Source organism: Vipera berus (genome assembly GCF_964194415.1).
Source record: "Vipera berus genome assembly, chromosome: 1".
NCBI classification, from domain to species: domain Eukaryota; kingdom Metazoa; phylum Chordata; class Lepidosauria; order Squamata; family Viperidae; genus Vipera; species Vipera berus.
In genome coordinates this window covers 344,666,948-344,685,804 of record NC_138202.1, presented here as the reverse complement: position 1 = coordinate 344,685,804, position 18,857 = coordinate 344,666,948, and the positions used below count along the sequence as shown (strand labels likewise).

The 18,857-nt window shown below is 41.0% G+C and overlaps 1 protein-coding gene across 2 annotated transcripts in view; it reads right to left on the bottom strand.

Annotated features, from left to right (window-relative positions):
* The window catches only part of CUX1 (cut like homeobox 1), a 346,988-nt gene that overhangs the window by 165,238 nt on the left and 162,893 nt on the right, over positions 1–18,857 (bottom strand). For both annotated transcript variants that reach the window (XM_081318569.1, XM_081318568.1), the window contains exon 5: positions 1,166–1,303. In XM_081318569.1, coding sequence (XP_081174695.1) covers positions 1,166–1,303 — 138 coding nt within the window. The remainder of the gene's footprint in view (positions 1–1,165; positions 1,304–18,857) is intronic.

Sequence of the window (18,857 nt, the reverse complement as noted above, 5' to 3'; positions counted from 1 at the left end):
CTAGCTTTTATTAGCAACTGAAGAATTCTTTACTTGGACAGGCAGTTACAAATCTACACTGTTCAAACTACTGCTTTTTTCAGCTGAACCGTTGCTAATTATTATGTGTGATGGAAAGGAAGTGAAATGTTAAAACACAAACACACATAAATTATTGGGAAGGGGTTACTCCCATTATCTCTGATGTTACAAAGCTGCATTCCTTGTGAAAAAAATGAATTAAGGTAATGCTTTGAAGTAGACTCTCTATTCTTGATATTATCTGATCACAGATCTAAATGTTTAAAATTGTTACTCAACTTTGCAACTGAACACTCTCAAGCCTCATAATGACCAGAATTGGACACTTTTCGAGAAAGTCCCCCCCAGAATGCATTCTCTTCTCATTGCTGCTTCAGGATATGGCTTACTGCAAAGGCACATATCCTGCACGTATGTGCTCATCGGTTCCCCTTCAGCCCCCTCCTCCAACAAAACCCGGAGCAATTTGGGGAGATGAGTGCTTACTCCACAAGATAATGGCCTTTCCATGTACAACAGACACCTTCAACAGTTTGCCCATCCACTTAAATAAGTAACCTACATTACTTCACTATCTGCATTCTGCCCTAGGGATAAACAAACTGTGACTACAGTTAAGGTTGCAAGAGGTAGCATCACAAGATTATTCTGGAGAGAAAATGGTGCATCACTTAGCTTTTGTTGTGAACAACACATATTTTGTACTTAAGGAAGTTGCTGGAATCATAAGGTACAAATTAATGCACTGAGTTTGTCTTAATATTGGCTTTCAGGATGTTAAAAAAAAGCAGAACAAATGATCAGCTAATTTAAACAAAACAAAACAATTTGATTCTGACTATGAAACAGATTTAAACTGAAGTCATACTTTGAATCTAAACTAAAGGGGGCCTAAAGCATTACCAAGCTGGAATCTCAACTTCACCCAAAAACTAAGCCTGCCCCTACTTTCCACCCCTCTGACAAACTCCTTTTGTTTCTTGGTCATGATCCTTGAGAATTTTGAGTTTTAGTTGTTCTTCACTAAATATCAACTTAGTTAAAACTGGTTAATGGATAGAACATTTAAGAGCCACATGCTCTTGAAGTGGAGGAAAGCTTTTGGGCTTGCACATAATCTTCCCTGATGCACATCTCAGCTTACCTTGATTCTTCACTTCCGTAAATTCTTTGTTGTATTCCTCAAGGGTTTCCCTAAGTTTCTGGTTCTCAGTTTCAATATCGTGCATGCGCTGGACTTTCAATTGGAGCTGCTGCCCCAGATCTAGAGCTGAAACAGGATCTAAGGGAGAGAAACGCAAAGTTGGAATTGATTTTATTTTCCATGAAAGCAAGCTTACTGGTGAAGCTGCACTTGTTAAAAGCCAACAGTAAGTGCTTTGGCAAACACAAACACACAAACACAGAAATGCACACAAATGAAAACATAGTTATGTGCATATGTTGTCAGACCAGATTTCCTTCAGCAAAGCCAATCCTTTGAAATACAGTGGCAAATCTTCTATACTTTTTAACAAAAACAGAACAGCACAAATTCTTCCAAAACTGGTAGTAATGCACTAAGAACTCGAAATGTTACACTTTCATAACTGGCTGTGTAGTTCTGTGGAACAGAAGCAGATAAATGGTTACCCTTCAAACCTCAAATGGCATGCCTTCAAATTCAGGGATTCTGGGAGCTGCAATTCAACAATGCCTGGAGGACCACAGATACCTCAGTCCAGTCTTATTGTGTGGTACCTGAACTTATTTTTTCTTCTTTTTGTCTTTTGGAAGTTGATGGTTGAAGTTGAAGTTGCCTGCCATTCTTCAATATTCATGCACTACTCCCAAGCTTCTCTAAGAAATGTTTCAGAGTAGAAACATTGAAGCTCTACATTGAGAAAGCTGATTTTCAGAGCCTAACAGCTATTTCCAAAATAGCTCTACCTATTTTGGTATTTTTGTACATTTTGTATGAAATTGAGGCTCTACCTCAACTTCATACAGCCTGATCCCTTTACATAGAAAGCATGCAGGAAAAAGAAGCAGAACATTCCAGTCCTAATTTACCCATATGTTAACTTAATGAAGCTTACTAATCAGAAATTAGAGATTTGTTTTGGGGAATCTTTTCCAATCTAGGCCGCTACCAGGAAAATGACCTATACAACTTGTGAGTTCTCTAATGCCAATGGCAGCTGCTGATAATTTGCCATAGATCAGCTTTCCCTAAATTATACTCTAATATGTAGCCATCCCAGACGAAATAGCTAGTGATCAGAATTCTGGTAGAGGGAAACTTACTGGTAACATGAATGGTTGTGAGAAGGCCTTGGGAAACAAGATTTAATATGAGAATACGGTGAGGCAGATACAAATTGGCCTCTATTATTTTCCATGCACGGATTGCTGCAAGGCACGCAGCTCTCTGTACATGGTGGAGATCTGCAGTGATTACCAGACCCTCAGTAGCAGTACAGGTAAGCCCTTGACTTATTGAGACCCAAATTTCTGTTGCTAAGTAACACAGTTATTAAGTAAGTTTTGCCCCATTTTTACAACCTTCCTCATCAGAGTTATTAAATGAATCACTGCAGTTGTTAAGTTAGTGACCTCTCGGTTAGACTACTGCAATGCTTTCTACATGGGGCTGCCCTTGAGGACCACTCGGAGGCTTCAACTGGTGCAGAATGCAGCAGCGCGAGTTGTGTTGGGGGGGTCTCCCGATACTCCCATGTTACACCTCTGCTCCGTGAGCTTCATTGGCTTCCAGTTGCCCTCCGGGTGAGATTCAAGGTGCTGGTGATGACCTATAAAGCCCTACATGGCATGGGTCCGGAGTACCTAAGGGAGCACCTGCGTCCGGTGTCAACTTCCCTCCGCCCAGTGCGCTCCCACAGAGAGGGCCTCCTCAGGGTGCCACCGGTCAGAGAATGCCGACTGATGGCCCCCAGGGGGAGGGCGTTCTCTGTGGGCGTGCCAGACCTTTGGAACCGTTTACCGGTTGAGCTCCGGATGGCTCCTGACCTTCGCTCCTTCCGACGTGATCTAAAAACTTATTTATTTGAACAAGCCGGCCTGGTCTGATGGGTTTGGGGTTTTAATTACTGTTTTTAATTAATTTATTGTATTCGGGCACAATTGTTTAATTTGTTTTTAATTTTTGTATTTTGTACTTTTGGTATTTATTGCCCTGTATACCGCCCTGAGTCCTTCGGTAGAAGGGCGGTATATAAATAAAATAAAATAAATAAATAAATAAAATAGTAGCACGGCTGTTAGTGAATCTGGCTTCCCCGTTGACTTTGCTTGTCAGAAGGCTGCAAAAGGTGATCACGGGACCCCAGGACACTGCAACCGTCATAAATACATGCCAGCTGCTTCCAAGCATCTGAATTTTGATTGCATGACCAGAGGGAAGTTGCAACAGTCATAAGCATGAAAAGCGGTGATAAGTCCTTTTTTCCAGTGCCACTGTAACTTCAAACAAATGGTTAAACAAATGGTCGTAAGTCGAGGTACATCCAAACAGTCTAACGTGTGAAGGAACCTAAAGAAGTTCCGCGATGCACCTGCCACATAAAGCTACAGAACATTTAACAGAGATGCTGAGTTGGTTATGAAATTGCCAATCAAAGCAGGAAAATCCTGGTATCCAAGGAGGTCTCATAAAACAGACCTGCGTACATTACTGCAGTGGGCGCCAGCATCACTTGGGAAATGGCTATGAAGATTTAGTCTCCCACCAAGGAATTTTAAACACACTGATCTTGGTGGATCAACAACAGTACATATTAGGGAGCTCACTTAATTTGCAGCTGCCACAATCATTAATTTTACAGACCACCCTCAGTTGCTGGAAACACATAATAAGCCCATTGTACCTCTCTTAACACAGTAAATGCAAGCCTGGGCACTTTGTAACATGTCAGTCCAGTGCCAGAGTTTACAGAAGAACAGCACTGGGTTATGTTGAGGAGAGAAAGGCAGGGTGTGCTGCATTGTGTTACTTTGCTCACCGAGGGCTTCCTACATTATTGCCTCCATCAAAAAAAAAAAGAAAAAAGAAAAAGCAGATCTGCTTATTGTTTGTCCTCATAGCGCATGCATAGTTTATAACTACACTGCTTTCTCATTTGTGGCTTTTAGGCTAGACTTGCAGTCTTCCACCTCCCCTCTTCATTATTAGCACTATTAAAATATTAATCTTACATTAGATTTAATTTTTTAAGATACAGTTTAACTCAAGAAAGAATTTGGAACGCAATTAAAAAGTGGCAAATTGGGGAGGCCAGAGACCCTAAATTAACACTTTCCATACCATATACTCTAGAGATATGGTTGGCTAAAATAGATCAGTTTGTGTCAGGCTAATACAAGGCCCAAATCATAAAACATCTGGAATAAGACAGGGAAGGGTCTCTAAAACAATGCAAATGACCAGCTGTCTGCAAGCAATATAAACCCTTCCCCTCCCCACCAACCACTCTGAGCTAAAGAAGCTTCTTGGATGAGAAGCGAAACGTCTTCAAAGAAAAAACAAGAAAGTCCAGTTGCCTCATGAAAAAGCACCTTTGGGACAGGGAAGGATGTTTTCCAAACCAATGTTCCTATTATCCAAGTTAGAGGCATGAATGCTCTAAGAAGTACAGATAAGGAGAGTTTGGTGATATTCAGGTTAAAGACAGAAGCCTGATATTAAACAACCAGAATATTGAACAAAGATTTACTCTACTCATGTGAGCTTAGAATCAGCGCAATTGGACAGATGGAGTCAGAGGTATGCAAACTTTGATCCTCTTTCGGGCCTTAAATCCTTCCTATGTCTGTTCAGCAGTATCCCAACGTGTAACAGCACTGGAAAAAAGTGATTTACGACAGTTTTTCACACTTATGACCGTTGCAGCATCCCCACGGTTACATGATCAAAATTCAGCTCCTTAGCTACTGACTCATATTTATGACCGTTGTAGGGTCCTGGGTCATGTGACCTTTTGAGAAGCAAAGTCAATGGGGAAGCCAGATTTACTTAAGAACCATGTTACTCAATTAACAACTGTAGTGATTCAGTTAACAACGGTGGCAAGAAAGGTTGTAAAAAAATGGGGCAAAATTCAATTGACAACTATCTCACTTAGCAGCAGAAATTTTGGGCTCAATTGTGGTTGTAAGTCGAGAACTACCTGTATTCATAGCCTTCACCTTGCAGGCCGTGCAGTAAAGGCCTTCTACAATCCACACCTAAATTCCATTCACAAATATGTCCACAATGTGCTCTAATGCTGGACTGTGGGATGAAATCCAGGAATCCTTGGTCAGCTGGGCGAACGGACTGCCCAGCTGCAACTAAATCAAATCATTTAGTAGAGTGAGAAGTTCCAAGAAGTAACTGAGGAATTTGCCTTTCAGGAAACTCATCTTAACCCTAATATGTTTGGACAAGTCAGAACAAACAAAAAAAAGTGGAGGAGGCCAATCAGGACACCAATTCTAACTCTGCTCAGTGCAGAAATCCAAATCAAAGCATGACTCTCCAGTCTCTAATCAAACATAGTCAGCTAAGGGGAGCTCTTCATTTTCTTCAATAATTAGTTGCACTGCAGATCTGCTCTTGCTATTTTTCCATCAGAACCTCCCTTCTATTAATGTTGTGAAACTATTTGAATGTTAGTTGCCGTATCGTATTTGGGTCTGCTTTTAAATGGTGACAAGCAAGATAGCAATGCAATTAATTATGCCACTCTGTACTCATAACAGTCATCTGATACTTGTCAGTCTTGTTTCAGGCCTGCTTAGATTCAGGCAGACCTGCAGAGTGCTCTGCCAGAGGACAGGATAGGTAGGGATAGCAAGCTTAATTCTGTGGGACTGTTCAGCAACTTCTGATGTAACCGGACAGCCACTTGTCAGTGATGCTTTAATTCAGATTCCTGAAGTAAGCGGGTAGTTTGACCTCTTCCCACTCTACATTTCTATATCTTTCCAGACAGGCTGATTCTCTGATCTGAGAATGAGAAGCACATTATTTCTGGTGGCTCAGCTCCTTTCTAAAAGCTTGTTTCCAGAAATGTGTTGGGAGAATTCTGCTCGTGCCTCAGCCTCCATGCCACTAGGTCCTGCAAGGCTCTTAGGGTGTTTGCTCGTGCATTGATCATCTGCACGAAATGGTTAGGTGAGGCTGCAACATGTTCTTAAACTCAGGGAAGCCTAACCTTAGACTATGTTATCAAGTACACTGGAGGGTTGAGATGGTGATGATTTGGACAAAATTCAAGGGCCAACCCTGCAGCTTTTAAAAATATGATTTACTTCTTTGCTTAAGTAATATAAGAAAGAGGATTTACTTCTCATTCACGTTGTAGCTATGCACTCCTGTGGGAAAGCAATAATTGCAATCATGAGAAAACAATACTACAACTTGTGGGTTTTTAGAGGAATGTAAGCCTGTGATCGCAAAACGAACCAGGATGCTTGAAACACACCTTAACTGCTCACAAACAGGTAACGGTGCAAACTGTTAGGCCACAATCAATCTTCTCATCTTTAAAGTATTACAATTGTATTTGGCATTTTTATTAATGGACAATTGATCAATCTATGGAAGGAGGGATCAATGTGATCAGGATGCCTGTTCTTGAAACATCCTCAAAATCATCACTCCAGTGGGCCAGTACATTGTCCCAACTGATTTATAAGCACATCTAACCGTTAGTAATCCATGCAAACTTCCCTGAACTTTGATAAGCAGTGCTTTAAAAGGTATTCCAAAATATAGATATTGTCCAGAACATACGCTTATTTCTTAAGGCATACTGGAAGAACAGTTTTGAGAATGCCAAGGTTAATTACATCTTTTCATATCATTCAACTTTATGGTTGCCATTTATGTACAGTGAAGCATTTCCAAACCAAAACTGAATACCAGGAAGAGACACAGAGGCAAGAGCTTGCATTTAATTCAATTATGAGAACAGGAATAGAGCAGATATAGGAACAAAGATGGTGTATCAAAGATGCATGCATACTGTATGCAGATCCAGTATATTCACTTGAAAGGTTCACACACTATATAAATCAGCACGACTTTCCTAGTCTACAATTAACCAGGAAATTTCTATCAACCACCAGCTCCCTCCCTCCCTCCCTCCCTTCCAACAACTACATTATAAAATGAATAATGACTAAACCTTTAGTCAATAAATTTTCAAATCCCTGGAAAGCATTATATCGTAAGTAAAAATGTTGGCACTCTCATAATTATTCATCAGGATATGTATATTTAATTTAGCTCTATTAAAGGTTACTGTCAAAGAAGCAAAACAGTCACAGAATAAAGTATGAGCAGAATGTTAAAACCATCTCCTTGTATTAAGCTCCAAACTTTGCTTAAGCTGAGATGAATGATTAAAATGTCAGCAGCTTTGAATATTGTTTTGGGATATGTTAAAGAGGCTATGCTGAACTAGACTTCTCCACTTTAATTTGTATAGTTTCTCTTAAAGAAAACTTAATTAAGCACAGTTATAATGACTATGGCATGATTTCATTTCCATGCAACCCTAATGATTCTGATGCTTCAAGATTCAAAAGGGAAGAAATATTGAAAATATTGAATATTGAAAATAAGATATGGGGGGTATCTATTTATGCATAAAATGGGCTTTTGATGTGCAGTTATATAAGCATGGCTATGCTAATTGAGTAAATGCAAACCAACCCAAGTTAGAACAATGAGTTTTCTTACATGTATAAAACATTGGGACCTAAATATACCAATGCTCCCAGAGAATGTTCTGAAGTTGTAAGCCATTATAAAAATGTGTAAATTACAACCTTTAAAAGTTGTTCTGCAGCAATTACATAAAAACCAGAGGAACTGAGAGAGAAAAGGAATATCCCATTCCCCCCCCCCTCAGGGATACTACACATAAAAAAACTTGAGGGGGGCAGGGGCGGGTTTAAACTTGTAATATAAATATTATTGTGAAGAACATGGTTCTGATATGTGCAAGAGAGACTGCCTACCTCCAATAGTTCTTGCTTGTCCTAAACAATTGGCACAATGAGCATGCTCCAGGTCCCTTTCATTAAACACTCCATTTCTGAGATCCAGGAAGGGTGTCTTTTGTCTTCTGGAACAGCATCCCTCCAGAGATTCTTACAGCTCCTATCTCAAGGATGGCCAAGAAGTATTTGAAAAATGTGGCTATTCTCTCAGGTTTTGAATTATGATGCATATTGAGTCCTTAAAGGGTCTTATTTGTTTATGACATTGTCTTCTCCAAGTGCATTTTTTTTGTTGTTCTTATTGCTTTATTGGTTGACTACTTTTTAACGTTGTAAGCTGCCCAGAGTGTTATGCACTGGGGAAGTCTTGAAATTTAATACACAACTTCAACAACAATAACAATAATAATAATAATAAGTCTTAATTATTCCACTTCTAGTGTGATGGAGGATGTGAGAGTGAATACCAAGCTGAATTACAAATTGGAGAGATCCACATAATTTATTATATTTTACATGTTAACAAAATGTATTAATATTTTAATTATTTATTTTTTAATTATATATGTACAGACATACTTTTATGACTGTAAGCCATAGGGGTCTGCCAATAAATTTTATAATTTTATAAATTGAATGAATGAATGAACGAACGAATATGCAAGTAGTAACCTAAAGTACAAGTAGTCCCGAACTTACAACTGGTTGCTTAGCAAGCATTCAAAATTACAATAATAACTTACAACTCTGATTCTAAGTTCTGAGAGCTGAGCACCCCACCATCACATTATGAAAACTCAGATACTGGCCCAAATTTAGTCTGCAGCATCCTGCAATCACATAACCATTATTTACAACATTTTTTGTCCAAAAATCAGCATTTACTTGCAGCAACCCCCCCCACCCACCCATTGCAAAAAATGGATTCACTTAATGACTGTAGCATTCGCTTAATAACTGCCATAAAAAAGTAGTAACATTGGATCAGTTATGTGGGTGATGGACTTATGACCATCATAACAAACGATGGAAATTCTGCATTCTATTGTGCTGTGGTGGCACAATGGCTCAAATGCAGTATTGCCAGCTAACTCTACCCTCTGCCAGGGGTTCAATCCTGACTAGCTAAAGATTGACTTAGCCTTCCATCTTTCCGAGGTCGGTAAAATGAGGACCCAGATTGTTGGGGGCAATATGCTGACTTTGTAAACCGCTTAGAGAGGGCTGTAATCTATGAAGTGGTATATAAGTCTAAGTGCTGCAAATCTAAATGCTATAAGTTGAGGACTATCTGTATTTAAACACATCGCTCTTATTTGGAGTCTGGGCACAACATGCACAACTAACTTAAGAACTCTCAAACCCAAAAGTATGTCCCAAATAAGCATCAGTTAAAACTCGGGTTGAGTCATCTGACATGCACTGCTACTGCGATCAAACAAAGAGCATGGGGGGTGGGGGGTACGACTCTAGACAAATTGGGGAAATCCCCGATTATATAAAATTAGCATGCCAGAGAAAAGCCTAGAATTAAAATATTTTCTATGTGCAGAGGGATTTTCATCAATTTTCCCCAAATGTGGAAGTGCCTTTTACCACGTTAACTAGCATATGCCACCCAGACAGAGCATTACCATCTCACAGAAAACAAGACCTTGGAGGGACGGTCATACATATTAAGCAGATTTTTGGGTGGGTGCCTCAAAGGTAGGGCATCCTGAACTAGTCCCAAAATTCTACCTATGCTGTTGAATGAGTTCCTTTCATTTGTTTTGAACACTTTGGCACAAAATCTGGTACAGTTAATCAGGTTTCTTAAGTTTAATTTTAACAAGCCAAAAGTTCTAGTAAGCACAATTAGCTCAATCACTTTGCCAAATGCTGTGCCTCCTGAAACATCTCTTCAACTTGGGCTTTAGAAGAGCAGTCCTGAAGTTCTGCGCCAAGGTAAAAAGGTAAAGGTAAAGGTTCCCCCGCACATGCGTGCTAGTCGTTTCCGACTCTAGGGGCCGGTGCTCATCTCCGTTTCATAGCCGAAGAGCCAGCGTTTGTCCGAGGACGACTCCGTGGTCATGTGGCTGGCATGACTAGACGCCAAAGGCGCACAGAACGCTGTTACCTTCCCACCATAGTGGTCCCTATTTTTCTACTTGCATTTTTACGTGCTTTCGAACTGCTAGGTGGGCAGAAGCTGGGACGAGTAACAGGCGCTCACTCTGTTACGCGGCACTTGGGATTTGACCCGCCAAATAGCCGACCTTCTGATCGACAAGCTCAGCGTCCTAACCCACTGAGCCACCGCGTCCCCCCTGCGCCAAGTTAAGAGCAAATCCCTTTTCTGTGCCTTGAATGGGAGGCTTTGGTATCCCAGAGGATGGATAAACTGGTACCCTCAGCCAGCATCATAAGAGAAATAACTGGAATAGAACCAATCTTAAACTACAAACAAAGACAGCAAGTTAAGTGGTTTGCTCACCTGGAGACAATGTCTTGGGATTCTATACCATGCAAGCAATACACAAAAAGAGAAGGCCAAAGAACATGAGGCAGACTCAAAAGAAGATGGAGAGACAATATCAAAGGCACACTATAACTGCATCAAATAACAATGATTGAGGCTGCCAAAAATACAAGAACCAGAACTTTTTATCTCCCTTTTCAGAGGAGAAGGAAGAGAAGGAGGAGGAAGAAGAGGCATCTTAAAATCCACACATCTTAAAATTGCCATGTTTGAAAACATTGCTCCAGTAAAAGCATGCAGGGATGCCCAAAACAAAACATTACTCTCCATAAAGCAGTTCCATTTCCAAATGCTGCTGCCTGAATAGATAACAAGGAGGCCAATAAGTCAGATAGGAGATATTCCTTGAACTTTCCTGTCAGGTTTTATATATGTTTTAATTTTTTGTTTTGTTATATGGTGCCCAGAATCATGTTGGATGAGATGGGCAGTTATATAATTTCAGTAAATAAATAAAAGTGGTTTTGCAGTGTGTTGGATAATCTTCTTCCAAATAATTGATTGCTGGGTTTTACAATTGTATATGGGTATCTTGTGCCCTACTTTTTTTTTTATTATTGACATGTATCATCTTCATAAACTGCCTTGAACTCTGTAAGGAAACACGGGTCATCAACTCCCACCCCAAAATTAAAACACGAGATTTACCATTTTACGCTACTTAGCATCTGGGCTGAAGCATGCCATTAATTTTAATCTATGAATGCAATCCAGCATGCAAAAAAGTTTACAAAATTGGTAAAAGCTGATTTGGGGCTTCTTCTATACTCATGGCCCATGCCCAAAATTAGCTTTTCCCTGGTCTGGACTCTTTCAGCTATATTAGAGCTGCAACTCCCAGAATGTCTATAGAGTTAGGTTCCTGGGAATTCTGGAAGCAGCCGCCCAATAACTGGAGGGCTCCAGGCTGGAGACGGGCATAGCAATGCCGTAAACTGTTTAAAAAGAAAACAAAGCTTAGCTCTTCTCTCCTGCTTTCCCCTGCCTGTGCTACTAGGTGAAGTGTTCAATGTGCCTCTTGTGAGTCTTGCTTCCTCAGTGATGTCACACGCCCACGTGGGCTCCTTTGCACTGGGGCACTTTAGGCGAATGTAATCATATGATTACATAATTAACCCAGCTGTCTCATTAAGAAAATCAACTGAAATTCAGGCCATAATTAGTCATACAGCAATTAACATGCTGATGAGCAAAAATGATGACAATCCCTCAGGATGGGGAGGATGCTGGGACCACCCATGTCATTGCCAAAAAAAAAAAAAAAAGAGAGAGCAATCCTATTCCAGCTCACTTAATCTAACAGGAGGAAGAAAAGCCCAGCTCAAGACTTAAATAGCAGGCATAGTTCATACATTAATAAGACCCCTCTGTCCCAGTTAGGCTGCTGTTCAAAAAGACAGTTAAAACAGGCTGGGGCAATTGGGAGACCAATTCTGAATCCAAAACTCCAGTCCACATTTTACAGCTGAGCCAACAGTATTCAAAAGCAAGAATGAGCTGCATACAATGGTGATATATTGGGGGGGGGGGGGAGAGAGAAACGGGACAGAGGGAGGTGGCAACAAGTAGAACCAGTTGTTTGTGTGGGGAGGGGGGAAAGGAGGGAGGGAGGGAGGGAGGAAGTCGGTTCCAGAGAAGCAGAAAAGAAATAAGCAGGTCTTGGCTGAAGGAGCTGGTTTGTAGCAAGAGGAACCTGTTTCTTCTAAGCAAAATGCTCTAACCCTTATCCTCAGTTATTTATTTATTTATTTATTTTATTGGATTTGTATACCGCCCTATTCCCATAGGACTCAGGGCGGTTTACAGGGCAGTTAAAACCATGAGTACAAAAAATTAAAAACAAATTAAACAATTAAATTAAATTCAAGCCCCAAGAGTAAATCTAAAACCCAGTTAAATTAACAACCCCACAGTCTGGACCAAACAGATCGAAGAGCCAAGTTTTCAGGTCCCGGCGAAATGAGCGAAGGTTATCCTGGCCAATCTGCCCAGCATTGCCTCCTCTCATTGCTAATAGCTCTGTAGGTGTTTCTGCAGAGTAGAAATCTTCCTAACATCAATAACCCAGACCTGGTCTTTCCAGGGACTGAATACGAGGACTTCTCCAGACAAAGTGTATGCTGTATTGCCCACAGCCACCTAGATATTGGTGGATAGTCATATAATTGAGGGCCTTTCTGTTCTAAATAAGTCCCTGCAGGCAGACAGGTAAGCAAGTCACAGAGAAGGCTTTAAACTTATTCACTGCTTGATGCTCCCATGACTTGATGGGAAATAACAAGCTCTTCTTCTGATGTTGGAAATTGCTCCATCGATATATACAGTTGTGCTGCCTCATTTCTGGTTTCTGAGAACATGGCTCAGGTCTACTAACGGGAAGGAGACAGGAATCAATCACAGTGGAAAATGCTTGAGTCAAGCCAGAGAGATCTATAACTATGTAAAGAATCCCAATGGTTCAAGCAATTGTTCAGAATTATGCCCTGCTCACCCTCCTCACTGATACTTGTTTGTCTGCCCTGAGCAAGGGAGAGCAATTGTTAGGGGCGAGATGAAGTTGTAAACCCTGATCACTTCCTTCTCTGTCCCTGGGAACTGGTGAAATCTATGTTCAGAGAAACAGACCAAGTGCAGGAGAACCTTATCCACATTCTTCTAAAATCCAAAGGTGGGAGGAGAGAAGAGGTAGGTCGGCCAGAGTGATGGACTAAAGCAGCCAAATTTAAGAGGCCTTTCTCTTTTCTTTCTTTTTTTTCCTGTTTGCTTAGAATGGTGCAGCATTCCCAAAAGTGCAAGGGAAAACATACTTGATCGTCCTCATTTCAGTACAACAGCCGGAGTACAGCAGGTGAGAGCATTCCAAGGCCTTTTCTAGAAGACCCCACCACTTTATTGCCTTGGGCTGAGACGGCATTTTTTCCATTGGCTGATTGGATGTTTTGGCATTCCAAGCCCACCACGTGCTTTCTGGACTCTAGCATGTAGCCTGTCTTCCTGCATAGCCAAGGGAGTGAATTGAAAAGTAAAAGGACTGGAGTTTGTTCGGCAGAACCAGAAGACTGTTTAAAGTTTATTTATTTCCTATGGATTTTCATTAAAGCAGAGCTGTTTTTTTCTCGGTTTGTTTTAAAAAAACACAAAAACTTCTCTCCCATTTGTACAGAATCCTTGAAAGTTCCAGGATCTACACAAAAATTGTGGATCTGCAGTTGTTATCAATAGGGCAAATACTGCTATGCCAACCCACAACCAACCGAGCTGTATTATTTTTCCCTACCTGAAACACATGCTAGATGCACACGGCTCTAATACAACAAGGCTGGCAATCTCTATTTATCTTGCTAAATTCCAATTTGCCGAACGGTAACTCATTCATCTCCTGGGGTTGGATGGGGGGTGCGGGGAGGGGGTGTGTATCGAATGGTAAAACAAAAGGACTTCATTACAGGCCCCTGTAACACTGACAACAGTCAGACAGACCGTTATGAAACATGAGCAGAACCACACAGGCAATTAATATTTTATACAGCTGGTAATGGCTTCCAAAGGGCTGGCTCTAAAAATAATTCATTCTCTGCGCTTCAAATCCTTTCAGAGAGGTTGTATCTGCTTTTCCAAAACCAGGTCTTCAAGCAAAAGTGCCTCAGCGCCTGCTTTCTTTCGAGAAATCTCCCTCCCACACAACTTCTAAGAAGGGGTGTGTAAGGCTGGGGAAGGAAGAGCTGGGGAAAAGAGTGTCCTCGAGCAAGTCCTTTCAAATGCACAAATCAGCAGCACTAAGAGGCATAAAGGAGGTCTTAAGTGACCCTTTATTCTGCCCTTGGGAATTCTCAACAATATCCATAACTATGACACACACAGACGCACACATATACATACACACGTACACACAGAGAAAGAGACAATATGCCAGAGATAAGCAAAGAAATGCATTCCCAGAGATGATGCAGAGCAGAAGATACAGTTAGACCTGGGACACCAGTTTGGCCCACTGACAATTGTTCTGCTTTATTTACTTGACATAACCATCACGAGGAACGGAGAGGCAGGCATGGAAATCCGTAAATACTATCATAATACGTACGCTCTTATACACCCTTCCACAAATAAAAATGCATCGCAGACCAAGTAGCGTAATGGCTTCCAAATATTCAAATGCATCCTGATGTAATTGATACATTATTTCCCAGAAAATTAATGAATCTGCATTGCCCGGAGGGTCTTTTGTGGAGAAGGTGTGCTTTCACTGTTTGGCAGTGCCAGATTAGAGAGACAAAATTATCCATGATGAAGGAACTGCCAAACCTAGCAGACAACTTTCTCTCCCAAAAAGTAGAGAAGGGAACCAGTGGATTAGCCATATTGGATTTAATCCTCACTAACAGAGATGAAATGATAGAAGGTGTCGAAGCCACAGGAACCTTGGGGGGAAGTGATCATGCAATATTGGAATTCAACATTCTGGAAGCACAAGCAATAGAACACAGTCAAACTAGAGTCTTGGACTTTAAAAGAGCTAATTTCAATAAACCTAGAGAGAGCTTGGGAAGGATTCCATGGATGAGAGTCCTCAAGGGGAAAACAACTCAAGAAGCTTGGGAAATTTTGAAAAGTGAGATAATAAAAGCCCAGTCTAGCACAATACCAACAAAGAAGAAAAATAACAGCTCTCAAAAGAAAACAGCATGGCTGCATAAAGAACTCTCTGATAAATTGAAAGATAAAAAGGATAAGTATAAAAAGGGGAACATAACTAAGGCAGAATATCAACAAATAGCCCGTGCCTGCAAAGATGAAGTGAGGAAAGCTAAGGCTCAAAATGAACTAAGACTTGTGACCAAAGTAAAAAATAACAAAAAAGCTTCTTTCAACATGTAAAAAACAAGAAAAAAGTTAAGGAAATGATTGGTCCATTAGTGGGGGAAAGTGGCAAGAAGGTGACAAGCAACAGGGCGAAAGCAGAACTATTTAACTCATTTTTTGCAAGAAAAACCAAATGTACGGGTATAGTATAGGTCCGTGGTGGCAAACCTATGGCATGGGTGCCACAGGTGGCACTCAGAGCCCTCTCTGTGGGCACGCGTGCCATCGACCCAGTCCTAAGCCTTCAGCTGGGTTTTTATAAAACCTCTTCGCTTTAGGCCTCCGCCACCATGTACAAAAAATAAAATAAAATTCAATCAATCAATTTCAACTTCTCCGGGGGGAAAAAAAGTTCTTGCAAAGTTGGAATTGATTGCTTGAACTTTTTAGCTGCACCCAGTCTGCCATTACCACTGCAGCCATGCCCTCCAATGGGCCATGACCACAAAATTGGCCACACCCACCCAAAGGGCCACACCCATCCAGCACCTGATGATACGTAAGTGGGTTTTGGGTTGCAGTTTGGGCACTTGGTCTCTAAAAGGTTCGCCATCACTGGTATAGGTGGTACCTTGCTCAATAGCAGTAACTGTGAGAGGGATCTTAGAGTCCTAGTGGACAATCACTTAAATATGAGCCAGCAGTGTGCTGCAGCTGCCAAAAAAGCCAACACAGTGCTAGGCTGCATTAACAGAGGAATAGAATCAAGATCACGTGAAGTATTAATAACCACTTTACAATGCCTTGGTAAGGTCACACTTGGAATACTGCATCCAGTTTTGGTCACCACGATGTAAAAAAGATGTTGAGACTCTAGAAAGAGTACAGAGAATAGCAACAAAGATGATTAGGGGACTGGAGACTAAAACATATAAAGAACGGTTGCTGGAATCGGGTAAGTCTAGTTTAATGAAGAGAAGGGTGAGGGGTGACATGATAGCAGTGTTCCAATATCTCAGGGGCTGCCACAAACAAGAGGGAAGCACCTGAAGGCAGGACAACAAGCAATGGATGGAAACTAATCAAGGAGAGAAGCAATCTAGAACTAAGGAGAAATTTCCTGACAGTTAGAACAATTAACCAGTGGAACAACCTGCCTCCAGAAGTGGTGAATGCTCCAACACTGGAAGTGTTTAAGAAGAGACTGGACAGCCATTTGTCTGAAATAGTATAGGGTTTCCTGCTTGAGCAGGGGGTTGTTTTTCCGAGATATCTTGTCTTTTTTTTATGTTCAATCAGGTTTGATTCTCAGAAACTGCAAGGTTTTTTGCAACCTTTTTCAGAGCTGGTTTGCCATCTAGGCCTCAGAGAAAGTGACTGATCCAAGGACATTCTAGAGCAGGGGTCCCCAACCCCTGGTCTGTGAACCAGTACTGGGCCGCAGCATGCCAGCAACCGGTCCGCACAAACAAGCCAAGCCCCATCCGTGAGTTGCAGGCAACACACAAAACCACGCACTCTCCGGTCTATGGAGAAACCTCCCTCCACAGAACTGGTCTCTGGCGCCCAAAAGTTTCGGGACCTCTGTTCTAGAGACAGTTTTGATTTTGTTTAGTCTCATCCCTGTATCTTTCTGGAGTGGAAACCAGCAAAGAGCATTTATTTAACAGTGGAAATTTTCTAAAAACAGAAATGCTGTTACTCTTTAAATTATTAAACTCTTTGGTTATAAACGCTGCCTAAAACTGATAGTTTGTGGTAACGGATGTTCAGAACCATGCTTGCCCACAACAAAAAAGGAGTCCTTGAATTAAACGGAACACATCATCAATATTATCAGCTGCTTAATTTCTATATTATTTAGAAATGTCTATTATAACTGAACAGAGGCAACTGAAAATGCAGAATAACAGAATAACATAGCTGGAAGGGACCTGGAGATCTTCTAGTCCAACCCTCTGCTCAAGCAGGAAACCCTATACCATTTCAGATAAAAGGTTTTCCAATCTCTTTCTTAAAAACCTCCAGTGTCGGAGTACCCACAACTTCTGCAGCACAAACCAAATTATAATAGTTTCTTATCTATTGTCAAACAGATATTTCTCAGGGATGTTTTGTCCTCAACAGCCACCTTTTTATCCTTGCAGTGATGGCATTGTCAGAAAATAAGAGCTCAAGGGGATAAGGAAGAAAAAAAAATTATTAGGAACAACAATAACAAAAATAAAAATCAGATCGGGGATGAATAGAAACAGCAAATCAGCTAAAAATACTAAACTGGAGCTCTGGCCTCGTGACTTACTAAAATTTATCATACAAGCATCTAACAGGACACACGTGGTTTGTTAAGGTGTCCAAAATCTTAAAACCAGAGACCTGGGTAGCCTTATCTGGACCCCTTATTCCTTTTGTCACAATACTTGGCAACAGCTTGCATTATATTAATTTGTTGCACTACTGGTTTATTTTATGAAATCATGAAATTGATAAGAGTGCCAGATATTAAGTGCTCCTTTAGCAGATCAGCAGGCTATTGGGTGAATGTAACAGGCGGGGTCAAGAGATGCTTCCAGTCCACTGGTATATGTATTTATTTAAGTATGCCATATCAATGGCTTCTCAGAAGGGGAAAAACTTAAGGAATGTATACAATATTCAGAAATAATCTCCCCTGCCTACTACAGGCATAAAATGAATACGCTCAATCAGTCATTAGAATCCACAGAATGTGCCACAGACTCTGCCACAAGAGTGCCAATCAATTTTTACAGCAATGACAATTTGTGGGGTAAGGGGAGAGAGAAATGTTAAGCTTTTAAACTGTTGAGAAATGGTACAATATCATGTGCATGTTAGAGCCTAACATGACTAAGAAATATACCCAATTTCCAGTTCCAAACTGATTTGCCGGTAGGTGAATGGGCTTTTTCCTCCATTTATTATTACAGGTAGTCCTTGACTTAGGACTACAATTTGGGCTGGAACGTCCATCACTAAGCTGCTTGGTCATTAAGTGAGTCATCATGTGACCACATCTGATTTTAGACTCTCCTTTTTTTGCCACTTTTGTTAAGCAAATCTGGCTTCCCTCATTGATACTGCTTGTTGGAAGCTAGCTGGGAGATCACAAATGGCAGTCAAATAATCCCAGGGCACTGAAACTGTCGTAAATACAGGTGGCCATGGAATATCACAACCAACCTTAAAGGTGAGCTGGTTGCCAAGTACCCGAAATGCGGTCACGTGACGTACGTGTGTGTGTGTGTGTGTGTGTGTGTGTGTGTGTGTGTGCCCCCTCCATCCAAACTGGGTTATAAGTAGCTTTTGGGAAGGGTGTCCATCATAACTTTAAGCAACCAGTCATTAAATGATTACGTGTAATTAATATCAATCATGAAGTATTCTCCTTAAAAAGTCACTTCTTTCCATTTCAGCATACCTAGTGTCTGAAAGCATGTTTTGGCAGCCAGCCAGCATACCTATAAACTAGCAATTGCCAGGTATATGCAAAGCTCAGGCTTTA